Source organism: Pecten maximus, unplaced genomic scaffold, assembly GCF_902652985.1.
Source record: "Pecten maximus unplaced genomic scaffold, xPecMax1.1, whole genome shotgun sequence".
Classification (NCBI taxonomy): domain Eukaryota; kingdom Metazoa; phylum Mollusca; class Bivalvia; order Pectinida; family Pectinidae; genus Pecten; species Pecten maximus.
Genome location: NW_022982971.1, coordinates 4,385 through 25,883, shown reverse-complemented (window position 1 = coordinate 25,883; position 21,499 = coordinate 4,385). Strand labels below are relative to the sequence as shown.

The 21,499-nt window shown below is 35.1% G+C and overlaps 1 protein-coding gene across 1 annotated transcript; it reads right to left on the bottom strand.

The window, feature by feature from the left end:
• Positions 1 to 330: 330 nt before the first annotated feature.
• On the bottom strand, positions 331 to 15,101 carry LOC117321212 (sodium-coupled monocarboxylate transporter 1-like). Its single transcript, XM_033875678.1, has 7 exons — positions 15,047 to 15,101; positions 12,289 to 12,637; positions 5,501 to 5,569; positions 4,970 to 5,021; positions 4,438 to 4,505; positions 3,517 to 3,597; positions 331 to 1,027 (listed from the first exon to the last, which is right to left on the bottom strand). The coding sequence occupies exons 2-7, from the start codon at positions 12,622 to 12,624 to the stop codon at positions 950 to 952; spliced, it is 684 nt and encodes a 227-aa protein (XP_033731569.1). The 5' UTR covers positions 12,625 to 12,637; positions 15,047 to 15,101; the 3' UTR covers positions 331 to 949.
• Between the last annotated feature and the right edge of the window lie 6,398 nt (positions 15,102 to 21,499).

Sequence of the window (21,499 nt, the reverse complement as noted above, 5' to 3'; positions counted from 1 at the left end):
AAGTCGGTTAATGGGGTAAAAAGCCCCCGCAAATAGGCAACCCGATTAAGCGGAATGCACTGTAGTTCAGTTCACAATTTACTAAATAGAGAAATCACTGTCATGAAACACGTGGTTAACAAACACATCACATCATCAAAGGTTACTCGTTAAATTACTTACTGACTTACCTAGCAGTAATTAATGAGTATATCTGTTCACCTTTGGATTCTCCACCATGTAATATGTCGTTGCTGACAGGCTGTGAGAGGAATATATATTTTAATAAAGAGGACCAGCGTCTTGATACGTTGTCGCCATTTTATTCAACTATTTATAAAACATATCTTGGACCAACATATCCGGAATCAAGTACAAACTAATAAAACAAAATTAGAAATAAACAACAATATCCGGAATGGAGTTATTTCCCCTTAGACCATAATACTATAAGATATCTCACAGACCAGTAACACCATATACATAACACTGGTACTAGCATGCGGAGGTTACTAGATATTGATGTGAACATCAAAAATAACATCATAATTCACAAATTTGTAAAATAACGTGAAGTTTCCCGCCAGTTTTTAGACGTCATGACGTCACAATTTTTCTCCCTATTTGCATATTTTTACTTACCAAGTACTCTATTGATAGAAAGTATACATGAAACAAGAATCTTGATAAAATTATAAATGGACATTTTTGGGGGCCAATACACCTCATTATTGCCCCTGCTCCTTGACCAATGATATGCTGTGTTACATCATAAAGTAATGAACTTACCCTTTGACCCCTATATTTGACCTTCATAGCTGCAGCCTTATCTGGTCTTGATTGTTTCTAGGCAAAAATATGTGTTGGCATTCTTCTTATTATTCAATATGCGAGTAAAATTTAATGATTTTCCTGTTTCATATCTCAAAAACATTTTACTGAGTATACTAATAGTCTTGATCCGATTTACTCACTTCCAAAAGTTTACTCTGTTCCATTCCTGATTGATTTTCCACATCTCACCGAACCCTCCAACCTCAAGCACCCCCTGGTGGAGAAAATAAAATACATAGGTAATAAACATCCAACATCCCTTTGTGGGGAAAATACAAAACACAGGTTATCAAAAACCAACACCTCAGAAGTGATTTCAGCTTTAATACATTTTTAGCCACTTTACAAGTACAATATATATGTAGTTTAATACAAAATATATCATTAAAGATAGGATGGATAAGAAGGATTTTCAATTCAAAAGGGAAATGGTTAGAAATTCTTAAGACCCGAATAAACCTTAACCTTTTGGCTGTTTCTGGAAGGAAATATCTTGACAAAATATTGACTTGTTGTAAAAATGTTTTTTGGGTGGATGTTTTTAAAGCCTGGAATAATCTTAGAGTAAGAGAAGAAATATATAAGAAAGATGGTTATTCTATTCTTAAATCACCGTTATAGTATAATAAAAATATAATTGTGGGTAAAAAAGTAATCTTTTTTCCAAACTGGTTTAAGAAAGGAATAATAATAATTAATGACCTAATTAAGGATAAAAGTGATGGTTCTTTCTTTTCATTTGAAGAATTTTGCAATATATATGGGAACATAGCTAACTATTTACAATATCATGGAGTAATTAGAAGCATAAAAGAGTTCCTTAATAACTATCCTATCCTAAATAGAACCCCACAATACCCGATCATCCCTTTAGATTTAGAAATTATTCTTAAACAGAAAAAGGGGTCTCAAGATTTTTACAAACTATATTATGTACTTATAAAACAAGAAAACATTGTTTTAGCTCAAAATAAGTGGGGAAATATATTTGATTTTAATAATGATGCATGGAAAAAGATAAACTCTCTCCCATTTAGAATAACAAAAAATACAAAACTACAATGGCTACAGTTTAGAATAAATCATCACATATTAACCACTAATGTTTTTATTTACAAGATTGGCCTAACAAATAATCCTAACTGTACATTCTGTAATGGTGAAAGGGAGACAATCACCCATATTTTATGGGAATGTAATGAAGTTCAACAATTTTTGTTCACTTTTGAATCACTTTTAGAGATCATTACTATTCCTTTTGCAATTAATAAACAAGCTATGATTTTTGGATTATTTGAACATAAAGGCATTTATAATAAAGTTGATAATGAAATTATTTTAATTTTTAAACAATATCTGTACCAAACCAGGTGCGCTCATAAATCATTAAATGTTATGGCAATGGTAAATTTGATAAAAGATTATTACAAAGTCCTAAAGTATATTGCTCAGGGAAAAGGTGAACAGTACCTCAATGTTTTAAATAATGAATGGAAAAAATGGTTAAAACTTGTTGAACTTGCCTGATCAAAAACGTTAAATTTAATATTTTTTATATACAGTATAAACCGAAAGTCTGACCACCTCTCACCCTAATATCCCCCGATCTTCTCTCTATCTTTTCCATGACCATCAACCCCCCCCCCCCCCCCCCCCCCCCTCCCTCTTTTCTGTCTCTTTCTTTACTATAGCTCTTTTATATGTGTTATATTTTTGTTCTGCTGTTTCTTTGTGTTTTGTCTGATTCTGTATGTCTTCATGTTGTATGCGAGTGTGAATGTAAGGTGGGTTGGATCTAACATAAGTATTAGTGTGATCAGTTAAACTGTTCAAATGAAAAAATGAAGAAAATTTGTGAGCGGTTAATTATATAAATGTACTTGTGAAATGTAACCTATTTGATGTTTATCATGCAAAATGTTTAAAAAATAAAAGAAATATAAAAAAAAAAAAAAATATATCATAGTAACAAGCTTCAAGTTCGATTTTAAAGAGTGAGAAAATTTACTCTGACTAGATCAGTAATACATGTAAATATACATATCAAACTTTGAAAATTTGAATTTGAAATAAAACTCTGATAAAATTCAGCTATACAGTATTGCATAATTTTTTTTTTTTTTTTTTGATAGGCTTATCACCCCATAAACAGCCAGTCATTTTAAGGCAGGGTTTCCTTGTAGTAGCTGGTGACTACCCCACTAAACAACATCCAGATCAATTAGGGTAAAGTATCTTGCCCAAGGTCACGATCATGACAGTTTAGACCGGCCAGTTTCTCAATTTCACAAGAAACAAGAAACACATACAGACAATGGTAGGAATGGTAGGAAGCACCAAACCTTGGAAATAACACCACCACCTGAGGTTCTAACTGACTGACCTATCGCAACCTTTAACGATGCCAGGTCAAGTGACATCATAACAATGCCAGGTCAAGTGACATCATAACAATGCCAGGTCAAGTGACATCATAACAATGCCATGTCAAGTGACATCATAACAATGCCATGTCAAGTGACATCATAACAATGCCAGGTCAAGTGACATCATAACAATGCCAGGTCAAGTGACATCATAACAATGCCAGGTCAAGTGACATCATAACAATGCCAGGTCAAGTGACATCATAACATTACACAAAACAAGAGTTTAAAACTTAATGAAAATGTGACTGTTTGACATCATGCAGTATCTACTTACTTTGACAATGATGACCAGAATACCGGACATCATGATCAGGAACTGAAACGCGTCCACCCAAATTACAGCCTTCAGTCCGCCCTGTAGGTGTACAAAGGGAGATAATTCAACACCGTAAACCACTGTTATAACTGTTTTTAATTATAGAAAAGTATAATTATGATGATGTATCTTGTATTACAAACTAATTGTCAAAGAATTGTAAATGGTGTACATATTGTACGTACATGTATGTCTTCAGAATAACTCTGCATAAATGAATATAATCAAAGGCATTCAGGTTATATCATGATGTCCTGAAAACAACGTAAGATTTGTATATATATGGAGTCTAGCTTGATAACTTTCAGTATAAAGAATGATTCATAGAATGTTGCATCTAAAAAAATAATGTTTTTCCAATTATTTGGTTTATTTTGTTAAACATTGCAGAGACTCATGTTCACTAATTTCACACAAATTGGTAAAATATATCTGTGCAGCAGGAGTCCAATGTCAGGGTATTCCACCTTCTGTTATATATTAACACAAGGATTGATAGTATTGCAACAGCAATACAAAGTCCCCTGCCTGAACTTGTAGTGTACCTATTTATTTCCCATTTTTAACTACATGTTATACTGATCATGTATACCAAGTTTTGTTAAAATCGGAGTAGTACTTTAGGAGGAGTTGTCCGGACAATCCTCAACCAATGAGAAGCCGGCGGCCATTTTGAAAAATGGTTTTTCGAAAAGAAAAAAAAAATGTGGGATGCACAACTACATGTTATACTGATCATGTATACCAAGTTTAGTTAAAATCGGAGTAGTACTTTAGAAGGACAACTGTTGTGTGACAGACGGACGGACGGAGGGTAAACCTATAGTCCCCCCGTTTTTCAAACAGCAGGGGACTAATAAGTTAACAAACACAACTTACCAGGCAAGTGTACAGGGTACATACAATTCCGATGGTGACAAAGGAAGCCCACTCTGGGAAGCCAGTCACTAAAACATGGAATAAATGACACAACACACATTATATAAAATTCCATACATGATAATACCGCATATCGGTTTTTTTTAGCGAGTGTCTAATTTTCGCTATTTTCGCGACCAGACTCGGTCGCGAATTATAAGATATCGCTAAAATTGGTCACATTTTACAGTAAGAGTTAGCTCCCTTGAAGGACAAAGAAAATCCGATCAGGGACAGACCTGAGTTTGCTGAAGCAAACAAACGTGTAGATAAATTATTGTTACTGTACTTATTCGTTTTTGTTGTATATGAAACACATGTACGCTAAAATTTGAATTACACGTTGTGAAAACGCTAAAAATGAAATACGCTAAAAATAAAACGTGTCATTCTGTACAGAAAACGCGAAATTTGGCATACGCTAAAAAAAACGATATACGGTATACCATATAATGTACTTCATAATCTAACACATTTCATAAAGGTTACTCACTTGCTTGCAGAGCAGTTGAAGGGGCAAATGATGTGATCCCTGAGTATATCAACTGTAGACATGAAAATATTTTTTTTTTAATTAACATAACATACTGATACAGTATAATCCAGTATCAAGAGGCAGAATGGGTATGTTAGCTTACCACTGGCCTGTTAATCATTAACTATCTGTGACCATCAAAGTATTCCAACTAATAATTTATCATGAACAAACTCAACATCAATTAAGGTCTATGACCTTATAACCATAAATGACTTTCATGTGAAGATTTCATTTTGTTGTACATGTGAAAAATCTATAAAGTAGGTCAAGGTCATTCATTTGAACAAACATCACAATTTTTCTGAGCTGCAATAACCTTATGTATTTAAGAATATCTTATATTCATCTATATTCCCCAACAATTCCTACTGTCGAGAGATTAATTTTTGCAAGGAAATATTGTATGTTTATTTCTCAAAACTTTTTTCAATCATGGTATCTAATTTTAGCAAAACATAAAACCACTAAGAACAGCACTAGACTTACTGTAGATATTATGTTGATGAAGGTCCCAGTTAGTTTAGCAGCTCGCGAATTAAAGCGAAGTTCAAGGTACTGAAACAAAGGAAATGATTCATATATCCCACTGTAAAACTACATGTATGTATACAGGGCAAGATTCCTTCAACATAAATACTAGCAGTAACTTAAGGAGATCAGACTGGTAGTCTTCAGAAACCTAAAAATCTTACCCAGAGGCAAGCGCAGATGTATCCTCTAATTTTACTGTTGTGAGATTAATAGAATCTCTAACATGATGCCTGTTCCGTGGACAGGGATATCTCAACCCGAGTGTAAGAGTTTGGCCAGTCAGCACGAGGCTTGCAGAGTGCTGGCCGGCCAAACTCTTACAACCAGGTTGAGATATCCTTGTTTGCAAAACAGACCCATGTTTGATTATTTTTCTCACACACCTGCAAGCAAATTTAAGTTTTTATTGAAGTTTTTCATAAGAACTACAAAAGTCAATCATCTCATTATCAAATCGTGTCATCATTTACGATATGATTACTCAACGTAAAATGATGACGTTACATTAATGTGAGCATTATCTACTACTTAATACAGTTGAGACAAGCTGCACCTGCTCTTAGTTCGCATGTTCTTAACAATTGTATGACATCACGGCAACATTACAATGATGTCACAGCAACAAAACAATGATGTCATGGCAACAATACAATGACGTCACAGCAACAATACATTACAATGACGTCACAGCAACAATACATTACAATGACGTCACAGCAACAATACAATGACGTCACAGCAACAATACAATGACGTCACAGCAATAATATACAATGATGTCACGGCACCATTGTAATGCATTTATTGAGATCCCCCTCTAAATTCAAACACAAGGGCAGAAAGTTTTTGAATTTTCTGCCAGACATCTTCATTCCCTTGTCTTTATTCTTTAATTGAGGCCTATTCCAGACTTGAGGTTTTATATAATTATCTTTTCAATTGATAAAGTATAATATAATTTTTTTTTTTTTACAAAAATTGTGAAACAAGTTACATGTACAAATGTATATTAACTCATATTAATCACACTTGTTGTTCCAGATGGAAGCTTGCAAGGGATCTTACCGTGGGACAACCTACATGGTCGAGCAGGTGACCCCATACATTACATGTACCTTTTACATCTGATCAGGGAATCGAAACCCTGGCCACCTAGGTGAAAGGCAAGTGTGTTATCTCTGTGCCATCTAACCACCCTTCGCATACATATGAATGCCTGTGTTGTAGGCTAAAGGGAAATATCTGACAGCCTGAAGTATTAATACTTAATATGTGTATGAAGAATGTGTGCACAAGTATGTGTTTGTATATATGTGCATGCACGACTGATAATTTTTTTCTTTTAATAATCGTATAGATGAAACAGTAGTTTTCAATGGCTCTACAGAATCACTCTTGCAGCCGACCGAAAAATTACACTATGAAAAAAAATTAAAAAATATATACAGTACAGTCGAACCTGTCATATGTGACCTTCCAAGGGAGTCAGTAAAAAAGGTCACATATGACAGGTGGTCTCTTAATCCAGGTTCAAAGAAAATGACCCAAAAAGGAAAGTTCATAATTATTCTGCCACATATGTAATATTTATCAGCTACAAGTATAAGTACATACATGTATATGAAAAGGAATTACCTCAGTCATCAATTAAGATTGTGAATATAATCAAATCTGTAAGAGACCTCTTGAGGAAAACGAAAGAAAAAAAGAAAAAAAAAAGAAAAGAAAGAAAAATCACCATTCACTTAATGAAATAAAATGCTTATAATAATGGACAATATATAAAAATATCCCCATTTCTACATATGTAGTACAATATTTATTTTTTTTAATTTAATTCAGTTTCTTTTAGGCCGTATCACGGTTATTATCCCCCTTGTGTACCGCCAGAGGGCAGTACGTCTCGCATTACTTCCGGATAGTTCAGTAAACAATGGCGGACCGTAGCAACAGTATAAACAAAGAGAATGAAGACGTGAACCTGCAGACAATTGATCGGCTTACTGTTCAAGAATTGAAGAGTTTTTTGCGCCAGCATGACCAGCCAGTTAGTGGACGATCAGCTGAATTAAAGGAACGTGCGAAAGGTGTGTTGAACCTTGGTATCAGACGGAAAGATATACTACAGCGGGAAGATGAAAGACAATCCACTCTCTACCAAGCCCGTAAGTTCGTGTCCCCTCTTGGCGAAATTTTACCCCACCCATCCACATTGAAGAACTGGACCGACAATGTTAGGCAGATACCTATGTTTCTAGAAGATGCCTTATATAATTACCTTGTTCTGAACAGACAGCGGACGTTTGATAATGCTCCAATGGGTGCTGTTAAACAACTTAAAGCAAAGGTGAGAGGTGGTCCAAAGTTTTAATATTTCTTAACTACTGGAAGTTGTTTTATAAAATATTTCTTTTGTATGATTATCCGAGGTATCTTTCTAGTCAAAGTCAAATAAATTGTGATTGTCAGATAACAGGTTCTGAATGATATTGATATGTTTTATCTTCTGTACTGTATTAATATACAACCACAATGTATAAATGTATTTTGCATTTGACAACTATCCGGTAAACTATCCGGAAGCGACATGACATTCTGCACCTGCGCACATAGGGCGAAAAACGTTACAGGGGAGAAAACTCTTGGATAACCGTGAAACGGACATGTATATATATATATAAATTCTTTTAGCATGTTACAATAATTTTTTTTTTCTTTTAAATACAAAAAATAATCAAAGAATTTGAATGGCTAATTTGATTATTTCCAGTACTGGATACATTTACATAAAAAAAAAAAAAAAAAAAAACATTTTTGCATTCCTGAATTCCTGGCCCGGACTTCCGTCCGGATTATTAGTCACGTAACTGCATTTCCTTCATAACGATGGAGACGTTTTTAACCGGCTTGACTTTTTACTCAAATACACTAAAATATACTCAAATACACTCAAATACACTCAAATACACATAAAATATACTCAAATACACAAAAATATACTCAAATACAAATGTATTTCACACACATAACCTTATTTTGTGCGTAACATGGTCGTTAATATACGATCTTGGTGATTCTTACGAACTATGATACCTAGGTCGGTTGGGATATTTAGGCTTTACCGAAATTGACTTGGAATTATCGAAACGTTGGGAAATGGGGCTTAAATTAGCATTTTTTTTCAGAGAACAGAGCCAAATATTTGTTCTGAAATGCTCAACTGTATCATATGCAAAACATAAGGGGTTTATTTGACCGAGAAGTAGTTTAAATCAATGTTTTAATCATTCGCGATTCGCGGCCCTATTGTCGTCAGAGTTGAATTACAGAAATGGCCGATAATGGACCCGAAATCGATATTTTCATAAGAGAATGGACTCAATATGGTATTCTTTGGTTTCTATAGAGGGCATATGTAAAATATCTTAGATTAATTTTCACTAGAAGTATTTTGAAATAATTGCCAAAATATCCGATTTACGACCCCATTGCCGTCAGAGTTGATTTGTAGAAATGGTCGATAACGGACCTGAAATCAATATTTTTATTATATAATGGACCCAAAATATTATTCTTTGGTATATATAGAGGTCACATGTAAAATATTTTTTATTTATTTTCTCAAGAAGTATTTTAAAATGATAATCAAAATACCCCATTCACGACTCAATTTTTGTTTACGCATTGGGCGCGAATAAAATAAAAAGGAGCAGGAAAACTGAAATCCGGATTATCTACTCACAAATGCAAAAATACTCATACTAGATAGTTATACTTAATATTAATTACAAGAATTTCTATACTGTGTTTGATTCTCTGTATAAAATTGTTGTCAAATTTGTGGTATTTTGTAAAACAATTCATTTTTATTGAATTTTTTCCCCTCACAAATCCATATTTCAATCTTTGAGTAATTAATTCATTGAAAATTAAAGTCAAGGCAATGAATTAGTATTTTCCGTAATAATTTTTCGATAAACTGTTAAAAATTTTCCAGACGACTTTTAGTGCCATGCTGTCATAAAATTTCAGTTATAATTTTAAAATTAAATTACATGTAGTATGTTGTTAATATGATAGCCAAGTTGTCAATATCCACAAAGCGAGTGTAGTCTACTGAAATCTCAATCACTGAGTGGATAGCATTACATATGAATATTACTGTAAAATACCTGTAGTATGAAGAGATATTTGATCAACTTTAGAATGAATTATATCAAATTTAGATTATATCTCAAGAGCAATAGGTGGATTATTAGAATCGACTTCCAAATGAAATCAACATGTCCGTGTATCTTTAGCAGGATTTCATCATTGCTTAAATCAGACTTAAAAAAGCATCAGAAATAATCATAAACCATCAGCTGTATAACAAGAGATTCCAGGGGATCTTGGCGTCCACCATTGAGATTAATCTCTTTTCTACTTTTCCCTTCTTTCCCCTCTTACTTGAATTCATTTGATTATATTGGAAACCTACATATGAAGTCTAAGATAGATCTTAAGAAAAACTTTAGGAAATGTATCATAACAGATTTAATTGTCGAAACCTATGGTGGGCAGACTGCATTAGAGCCATTTTGTTTTCCTGATCAGACTAAAAGATAAATAGGAATTGTTGATGTACTTCCATCTGATGATGGCAAAAAATCTTTATTCCATATAGATTTTCATTTTTTGTATAAATAAATACTTAAAACATTTGACCTTTCTTTAAGTTTTAGGAAATACTACTTGTACCGAAGTGCGTTACTATAGTGACAGTATGATGATTTATGGATATAATCTATTAACTAGTCCTTTAACATCAACTGATCTGATATTAGTTTTTTGGTTGCTTTTTGGTCCTTTGATCACTGTGTTAAGTCCCTGAGCATCATTCACGTATCCTAGGATAAAACAACTATTATTGGTTTTTGCTATACAGCATCCATCTCTTAATTTATTTTGAAAGATATTAATATCATGTATCTTTTGTGCAATCCTAAATCATGTTGTAAAGATCTTCAATATTTATTACTTGTCATTTTCAGAAAGGTGTTTGTACTCTGTAGGATGATGCAGATATTGTTAGAAACATTTGAAAATTAATCCCAAAACACATTATTGTAATGATTTCCTTATAATACATGTATACTGCATTGCTTTCCATTTATTAAATGTCGAAAGGAAATGAAAATCTTCTTTAGGGTGGTTACGCAAAAACAATTGAAGTGATATAATACAACCAATATTATATGTAAGAATGTTGAAAGTCATATTGGTTGTGTTGTATGACTTCAATTTATGTTATTACCTTAACTTGGTGATGAGTAATTAGATTATGAACATTATAATATGGCCATGGTTTACATGATCAAGTTTCTGTGTGATATATTGTTTGGTTTTATTTACTGGACAATATTAGTTTGCCACATTTTAGTTAGATTTTATAAATCACTCCACCCCCTCAACACTTTCACAGATATGGATGTTATTTCTAAAATATTTGTAGATCAATTTTTCACACCTTGGGAGATGATTGACACGCCTGTGTAACTTACACTAATTGACCAGTGTATTGAAAGATACCCCCTAAGGCTATAACTGAACTGTCCAGGTAATGAAAGGGTGTCACACTGGTGTTAAGTTTAATGCTGAAAGTGACTATAACCTGACAAAAAGTCTATTTCCTCAACTAAAAAAATATTTGTGCATGAGTAAATATTCTTTGCATACATGGCATTTTATAGTTTATGTATTGAAATCTAGAGTATTTGATTGAGTAACAATATTACATGTAATTCGATATATTTAGTAGAAAGAGACAGGCAGACTAACATCCTTATAAATAATAATAATAATCAAATATATTTGTAGGAAAGAGTCAGGCCTTAAAAAACATTAAAGAAAACCAGACTGACGTTTTCAATAGGTATGATAGGTTGTATAGGAAAAGGAGTTACCTCCCTTGCAAAGTTGTTTGTTTGGTTTTGGTTTTTATCAGGCCTTATGTCGTAATATTTACAAATTAATGATCACATTACATACAAATTGATGTTATAGAAGTGAATTTTATTTGTATTTGAGTATTTATTTTGTGTATTTGAGTGTATTTGAGTATATTTGAGTGTATTTGAGTATATTTGAGTGTATTTGAGTAAAAAGTCAAGCCCGTTTTTAACTGGCAAATATCTGTCCTAAATTCCTAATGTCTCAAAAAGAACATAAATTTCAGTTAAACAGTAAGTTGACTGTTTATTCACTCTTTTTCATACTTCCCAAGCAAATGTTTTTATTTATATCTATCAAAATTTCGTGAAAATCGTCTGAATGGCGAGGACGTTTTTTCGCCATATCCCATCTCCTTTTTTCATTCTTTAGAAGTAAAGTACAGTTTCGTTCGTTTTTGGGTGTTATCAGGGCAAAGATAATAAATTCAATACATTTTTTGAGACAGAATAAGACATTTCATGCATTTCTGAAGTATTTTTTAATCTTTAAAAGCAGACAAGTTCGTCCTGTTTCTTCTTGATTAGGACTTCTGCTTCCGTTTTAAAACTCGGAAAGTCGCTGAAAAAAGTCGCTTTTCAGCATTTGGGACACGGAAATGATGGTCGTTAGTCGCGTCTGACAGGTAGTCGCTTAATCCAGGTCACTAGTATAGTAAATAACGTTGGGAGGAAAAAATACGGTCGCATATGAAAGCAAGTCGTTTAATTCAGGTGGTCGCTAAGGCAGGTTTGACTGTATTAATAATTTACCTCGTACATGCTGGTCAGTTTTAGTGGGTAAAACAGTGGAACATAGACAACGGACGCCAACAACACTGCAAACATTTGTCCAAAAGTATATAAATAATACTGAGTTCCTTTGGTGTAGACTTCTGCCGGGGCACCTAAAATTAATATGGCAGATTGAAATGAGACTAGGATGGAAAGAGCAGTTGGTATCATGCTCATCTTTCTGTTGCCCATCAGGAATTCTCCAGTAGTTTTCTGTCCACCGCCTGCCAAGGCATGGTAGATACCAATCCCGACAGAAACTAGCAGTATCCCAACAAACACTATCCAGTCATAAACGTCAAACGTCCGTGTCATGGCGATCTCGTGCCTTCAAAAAAAAAAAAAAATAAATGTAAAAAAAACCATAAAAACACACAATCAAATGTTCACACACCAGAATATTGTAGTGAAAATCGGGGGAGTTATCTCCCTTGGTTGGAGCTCATTCCGCACGTGAGCTAGTATAAAATCCCGCGGGGTGTCAGAGAGCGGTCTCTTTGATCCTGAACCCTGCAATGCACACATACAGCCACTAAACGTGAGTACTCGTCACTGTATTGTATGGGTTTGGGGATACGGGAGCATTCAGTAGTCTTCTAGAGAAGGCTGGTGATAACCGCAGGCTCCCCCCTTGAGTATTCAGGTGGAGAGGGAGGAATCTGTGGAGACAGGTATATAGCTTACCTGAGAGACCCTCCCCTGAGAACTAATACATATAATTAAAATTCGATCAGGTCATCAGGTAGCCATTGGTCACAGAGAGCACACCTCATCTTAAGAGAGGGGGTAAGGAATGGAGTACACTTCTAGTATAAGTAGTTTTTTTATCAAGAGTGCTCTCCAATAAAAGGGGGGAGGGAATGGAGTGACTACACTCCTAGTATTTTTATCCTATGAAACTATCAGTTTTGGTTTAATTGGTCAAAATACATCTAATGTATATAGGATCAGTTATGGCTTAAGTGTTGCCCATAGAACCGTCGGGTACTGGGGCCTACCACTTAGTAGTGGAACCCTCATCCGAGTGGGGCTGGGACTTAACAAGCAACTTAAAGCCTTTCCTCACATAGGGGAATGTAAATATTGTACATATATCAGTTGCACAAATAGTTATTCTTCATCTCAGCAGGTATAATTTCATGAAGTAAGTTGCATTAACCCTCAATAAAATCCCTCCACATAAAACAGTAAATGGTTGTTCAAGGAACCCCTGGGTTTTCTCAGGCTGGGGCCTTCGGAACAACCCCAACTCCCTTAAGTTTGGATATTTAAATATATACTCAGAGTTTAATGTTAGTTAGGAAGTCTGAGGATAAAAACCCTCTGACCGTCGTCTAACACAGCAGTTATATACATAGCTGCTATTAGTAAAACAAAAATAGAATTTCAGAAATTAGGATCTCGGCTATTCTGAAAGAATCTCCCATGTGAGTAACGGTTCCAAAGTGCACCGTTTCCAGTCATGGGAGTTAGACAACAGACATAGGATTAGATCTAGCTTAAGGAGGCCCACACCCTCGTCGTCCCTCGGAAGATCATCAACCCTAGAATCTGGAGCCCTCCATGCCATTGGATCCATGAATGCTAGGACACCCACCAATTCTTCCCAGGGAGTGTACAGAGTCCAGGAGGGGGCCTTCATAAAACAGGGAGGAGTGTAGTGAAAATCGGGGGAGTTATCTCCCTTGGTTGGAGCTCATTCCGCACGTGAGCTAGTATAAAATCCCGCGGGGTGTCAGAGAGCGGTCTCTTTGATCCTGAACCCTGCAATGCACACATACAGCCACTAAACGTGAGTACTCGTCACTGTATTGTATGGGTTTTGGGATACGGGAGCATTCATTAGTCTTCTAGAGAAGGCTGGTGAGAACCCTACACCAGTTTTCTCTACAATATGTACCAGATTTCTACCACACGTAAAACAACAAAAAAACAAAAATGTTCTTATGATGGGAAATACACTATACTCAAGAGTCGGATTTGAACCTGTCACTATATACATTGTATACATAGAGAATACATGGTCAGTGCCTTAAAATATAAGCTGTATTATGGCAAGGGTAAAGAAAGACAAAAGTGGCGAGCCACTTTTTTCTGTCCCGAGCCAAAAATACAGATTATATTTTAAGATACTAACCATGTATTCTCTCTATCAACAGTTCTTCAGTGACTGGCGCAACCGGACCTGTGACGGTGCCGTACTAGATTTCTACCACACGTAAAACAAACAAACAAACAAAAATTATCTTATGATGGGAAAATACACTATATTCAGAACCGGCTTTGAACCTGTCACTATACATGTATATCAAATGCAACAGTTCTTCAGTGACTGGCGCAACCGGTTGCACCATCACATGTGTCCAGTTTCTAATATCTATATATAATATATAAAAAATCCACTCTACTACTATATAAATAGACAAGGTTATTAAGACGCTATCTCGTCTATTTATATAGTAGTTGGGTGGAATTTATATAAACTATATATGGATTATTAGAAACCGGCACCTGCATGTTGGCACCACGTGTTCCGTAAACATGATGCAACATCATATGTTATGTAAACGTCATATTGCACGACGTTAAACACAATAAACTCAATGAAAACGGCCTCATCTGATTATATAATTACTTCACATTGCAGAGACTTCACATTTTTTAAGCTGTTTTCTTACAGAGCACATGCATTGTGTCAAGGTCGGTGCAGGTGAAAAGACATGTGGACCCTACCTACCTTGGCTAAAAATCCAATCCACCTAATGGACATCGGTTTAAACAACTCATAATTCGGTTAGACGATTTACAGGATCGGGCAGGATCGGGCAGAAACGGGCAGGATCGGGCAGAATCGGGCAGGATCGGAGTAGAATCGGACCGTTTATGCTTTGCTAATGCATTTATTTTGATTTTAAACGATCATATTTTAAACGTTATGGCTTAATTTTAACAAAAGTATACGAATTATTGAGTATTTTCCACCTAAACTGACTTCGCGCACTGGACCAAAAGACGATTTACAGGATCGGGCGGCTTACGGACACGGTCGGACCTTTTAGTTATTAGTGATATGTTTATTTTGGTTTTAAACTGGCATATTTAAAACATTATTGCATAATTATAACAAAATTATGAATTATTGAATCTTTTTCACATCAACGTACTGCCCGCACCGGACCAAAAGACGATTTACAGGATCGTGCAGAATCGGGCTGCTCACACACAAGATCGGACCTTTTTATTAATCGTGATGTATTTAGTTTGATTTCGAGCATAAATACATAACAGATAACAAAAAGGTCCGATCCTATACGTTATACCTCCGATTCTGCCCGATCCTGCAAATCGTCTTTTTAAGTACCGCGCGAGTCAGTTCATTATTGAGAAAAAAGGCAATATTTTGCATAATTTTATTATCAATTTGTTAAAATTTGGTCATAATATGTTTGATATGACCATATATAATCCAACTAAATACATAACAGATAACTAAAAGGTCCGATCCTATACGTTATACCTCCGATTCTGCCCGATCCTGTAAATCGTCTTTTTAAGTACCGCGCGAGTCAGTTCATTATTGAGAAAAAAGGCAATATTTTGCATAATTTTATTATCAATTTGTTAAAATTTGGTCATAATATGTTTGATATGACCATATATAATCCAACTAAATACATAACAGATAACTAAAAGGTCCGATCCTATACGTTATACCTCCGATTCTGCCCGATCCTGTAAATCGTCTTTTTAAGTACCGCGCGAGCCAGTTCATTATTGAGAAAAATGGCAATATTTTGCATAATTTTATTATCAATTTGTTAAAATTTGGTCATAATATGTTTGATATGACCATATATACCAAATACAAAGATTATATAGGAGATGTCCATTAGGTGGATGTCACCAAATACAAAGAATATATAGGAGATGTCCATTAGGTGGATGTCACCAAATACAAAGAGTATATAGGAGATGGCCATTAGGTGGATGTAACCAAATACAAAGAATATATAGGAGATGTCCATTAGGTGGATGTCACCAAATACAAAGAGTATATAGGAGATGGCCATTAGGTGGATGTAACCAAATACAAAGAATATATAGGAGATGTCCATTAGGTGGATGTCACCAAATACAAAGAATATATAGGAGATGGCCATTAGGTGGATGTAACCAAATACAAAGAATATATAGGAGATGTCCATTAGGTGGATGTCACCAAATACAAAGAGTATATAGGAGATGGCCATTAGGTGGATGTAACCAAATACAAAGAATATATAGGAGATGTCCATTAGGTGGATGTCACCAAATACAAAGATTATATAGGAGATGGCCATTAGGTGGATGTAACCAAATACAAAGAATATATAGGAGATGGCCATTAGGTGGATGTCACCAAATACAAAGAATATATAGGAGATGTCCATTAGGTGGATGTCACCAAATACAAAGAATATATAGGAGATGGCCATTAGGTGGATGTAACCAAATACAAAGAATATATAGGAGATGTCCATTAGGTGGATGTCACCAAATACAAAGATTATATAGGAGATGGCCATTAGGTGGATGTCACCAAATACAAAGATTATATAGGAGATGTCCATTAGGTGGATGTCACCAAATACAAAGAATATATAGGAGATGTCCATTAGGTGGATGTCACCAAATACAGAGAATATATAGGAGATGTCCATTAGGTGGATGTCACCAAACACAGAGAATATATAGGAGATGGCCATTAGGTGTATGTCACCAAATACAAAGAATATATAGGAGATGGCCATTAGGTGGATGCAACCAAATACAAAGAATATATAGGAGATGTCCATGAGGTGGATGTCACCAAATACAAAGAGTATATAGGAGATGGCCATTAGGTGTATGTCACCAAATACAAAGAATATATAGGAGATGTCCATGAGGTGGATGTAACCAAATACAAAGAATATATAGGAGATGTCCATGAGGTGGATGTCACCAAATACAAAGAGTATATAGGGGATGTCCATTAGGTGGATGTAACCAAATACAAAGAATATATAGGAGATGTCCATTAGGTGGATGTCACCAAATACAAAGATTATATAGGAGATGGCCATTAGGTGGATGTCACCAAATACAAAGATTATATAGGAGATGTCCATTAGGTGGATGTCACCAAATACAAAGATTATATAGGAGATGGCCATTAGGTGGATGTCACCAAATACAAAGAATATATAGGAGATGTCCATTAGGTGGATGTCACCAAATACAAAGATTATATAGGAGATGGCCATTAGGTGGATGTAACCAAATACAAAGATTATATAGGAGATGTCCATTAGGTGGATGTAACCAAATACAAAGAATATATAGGAGATGTCCATTAGGTGGATGTCACCAAATACAAAGAATATATAGGAGATGTCCATTAGGTGGATGTCACCAAATACAAAGAATATATAGGAGATGGCCATTAGGTGGATGTCACCAAATACAAAGATTATATAGGAGATGGCCATTAGGTGGATGTAACCAAATACAAAGAATATATAGGAGATGTCCATTAGGTGGATGTCACCAAATACAAAGAGTATATAGGAGATGACCATTAGGTGGATGTAACCAAATACAAAGAATATATAGGAGATGTCCATTAGGTGGATGTCACCAAATACAAAGATTATATAGGAGATGGCCATTAGGTGGATGTAACCAAATACAAAGAATATATAGGAGATGGCCATTAGGTGGATGTAACCAAATACAAAGAATATATAGGAGATGTCCATTAGGTCGATGTCACCAAATACAAAGAGTATATAGGAGATGGCCATTAGGTGGATGTAACCAAATACAAAGAATATATAGGAGATGTCCATTAGGTGGATGTCACCAAATACAAAGATTATATAGGAGATGGCCATTAGGTGGATGTCACCAAATACAAAGATTATATAGGAGATGTCCATTAGGTGGATGTCACCAATTACAAAGAATATATAGGAGATGTCCATTAGGTGGATGTCACCAAATACAGAGAATATATAGGAGATGTCCATTAGGTGGATGTCACCAAATACAAAGAATATATAGGAGATGTCCATTAGGTGGATGTCACCAAATACAAAGATTATATAGGAGATGGCCATTAGGTGGATGTCACCAAATACAAAGATTATATAGGAGATGTCCATTAGGTGGATGTAACCAATTACAAAGAATATATAGGAGATGTCCATTAGGTGGATGTCACCAAATACAGAGAATATATAGGAGATGTCCATTAGGTGGATGTCACCAAACACAGAGAATATATAGGAGATGGCCATTAGGTGTATGTCACCAAATACAAAGAATATATAGGAGATGGCCATTAGGTGGATGTAACCAAATACAAAGAATATATAGGAGATGTCCATTAGGTGGATGTCACCAAATACAAAGAGTATATAGGAGATGGCTATTAGGTGTATGTCACCAAATACAAAGAGTATATAGGAGATGGCCATTAGGTGGATGTCACCAAATACAAAGAATATATAGGAGATGTCCATTAGGTGGATGTCACCAAATACAAAGATTATATAGGAGATGGCCATTAGGTGGATGTAACCAAATACAAAGAATATATAGGAGATGGCCATTAGGTGGATGTAACCAAATACAAAGAATATATAGGAGATGTCCATTAGGTGGATGTCACCAAATACAAAGAGTATATAGGAGATGGCCATTAGGTGGATGTCACCAAATACAAGAATATATAGGAGATGTCCATTAGGTGGATGTCACCAAATACAAAGAATATATAGGAGATGGCCATTAGGTGGATGTCACCAAATACAAAGAATATATAGGAGATGGCCATTAGGTGGATGCAACCAAATACAAAGAATATATAGGAGATGGCCATTAGGTGGATGTCACCAAATACAGAGAATATATAGGAGATGGCCATTAGGTGTATGTCACCAAATACAAAGAATATATAGGAGATGGCCATTAGGTGGATGTAACCAAATACAAAGAATATATAGGAGATGTCCATTAGGTGGATGTCACCAAATACAAAGAGTATATAGGAGATGGCCATTAGGTGTATGTCACCAAATACAAAGAGTATATAGGAGATGGCCATTAGGTGGATGTAACCAAATACAAAGAATATATAGGAGATGTCCATTAGGTGGATGTCACCATATACAAAGATTATATAGGAGATGGCCATTAGGTGGATGTCACCAAATACAAAGAATATATAGGAGATGGCCATTAGGTGGATGTAACCAAATACAAAGAATATATAGGAGATGTCCATTAGGTGGATGTCACCAAATACAAAGAGTATATAGGAGATGGCCATTAGGTGGATGTAACCAAATACAAAGAATATATAGGAGATGTCCATTAGGTGGATGTCACCAAATACAAAGATTATATAGGAGATGGCCATTAGGTGGATGTCACCAAATACAAAGATTATATAGGAGATGTCCATTAGGTGGATGTCACCAAATACAAAGAATATATAGGAGATGTCCATTAGGTGGATGTCACCAAATACAAAGAATATATAGGAGATGTCCATTAGGTGGATGTCACCAAACACAGAGAATATATAGGAGATGGCCATTAGGTGTATGTCACCAAATACAAAGAATATATAGGAGATGGCCATTAGGTGGATGCAACCAAATACAAAGAATATATAGGAGATGTCCATGAGGTGGATGTCACCAAATACAAAGAGTATATAGGAGATGGCCATTAGGTGTATGTCACCAAATACAAAGAATATATAGGAGATGTCCATGAGGTGGATGTAACCAAATACAAAGAATATATAGGAGATGTCCATTAGGTGGATGTCACCAAATACAAAGAGTATATAGGAGATGGCCATTAGGTGGATGTCACCAAATACAAAGATTATATAGGAGATGTCCATTAGGTGGATGTCACCAAATACAAAGATTATATAGGAGATGGCCATTAGGTGGATGTCACCAAATACAAAGAATATATAGGAGATGTCCATTAGGTGGATGTCACCAAATACAAAGAGTATATAGGAGATGGCCATTAGGTGGATGTAACCAAATACAAAGAATATATAGGAGATGTCCATTAGGTGGATGTCACCAAATACAAAGAGTATATAGGAGATGGCCATTAGGTGGATGTAACCAAATACAAAGAATATATAGGAGATGTCCATTAGGTGGATGTCACCAAATACAAAGAGTATATAGGAGATGGCCATTAGGTGGATGTCACCAAATACAAAGAATATATAGGAGATGTCCATTAGGTGGATGTCACCAAATACAAAGAGTATATAGGAGATGGCCATTAGGTGGATGTAACCAAATACAAAGAATATATAGGAGATGTCCATTAGGTGGATGTCACCAAATACAAAGAGTATATAGGAGATGGCCATTAGGTGGATGTAACCAAATACAAAGATTATATAGGAGATGTCCATTAGGTGGATGTAACCAAATACAAAGAATATATAGGAGATGTCCATTAGGTGGATGTCACCAAATACAAAGAATATATAGGAGATGTCCATTAGGTGGATGTCACCAAATACAAAGAATATATAGGAGATGGCCATTAGGTGGATGTCACCAAATACAAAGATTATATAGGAGATGGCCATTAGGTGGATGTAACCAAATACAAAGAATATATAGGAGATGTCCATTAGGTGGATGTCACCAAATACAAAGAGTATATAGGAGATGGCCATTAGGTGGATGTAACCAAATACAAAGAATATATAGGAGATGTCCATTAGGTGGATGTCACCAAATACAAAGATTATATAGGAGATGGCCATTAGGTGGATGTAACCAAATACAAAGAATATATAGGAGATGGCCATTAGGTGGATGTAACCAAATACAAAGAATATATAGGAGATGTCCATTAGGTGGATGTCACCAAATACAAAGAGTATATAGGAGATGGCCATTAGGTGGATGTAACCAAATACAAAGAATATATAGGAGATGTCCATTAGGTGGATGTCACCAAATACAAAGATTATATAGGAGATGGCCATTAGGTGGATGTCACCAAATACAAAGAATATATAGGAGATGTCCATTAGGTGGATGTCACCAAATACAAAGAATATATAGGAGATGTCCATTAGGTGGATGTCACCAAATACAAAGAATATATAGGA

Bases quoted from the DNA above. Each gene is read 5' to 3' on its own strand.
- LOC117321212 (XM_033875678.1), bottom strand. From the start codon at position 12,624: ATGACACGGACGTTTGACGTTTATGACTGGATAGTGTTTGTTGGGATA. The intron at 4,506-4,969 runs GTGAGTAACCTT...TCCATGTTTTAG, and splicing joins TTCAACTGCTCTGCAAGCAA to TGACTGGCTTCCCAGAGTGG. The intron at 3,598-4,437 runs GTAAGTTGTGTT...GTACACCTACAG, and splicing joins GTACCCTGTACACTTGCCTG to GGCGGACTGAAGGCTGTAAT.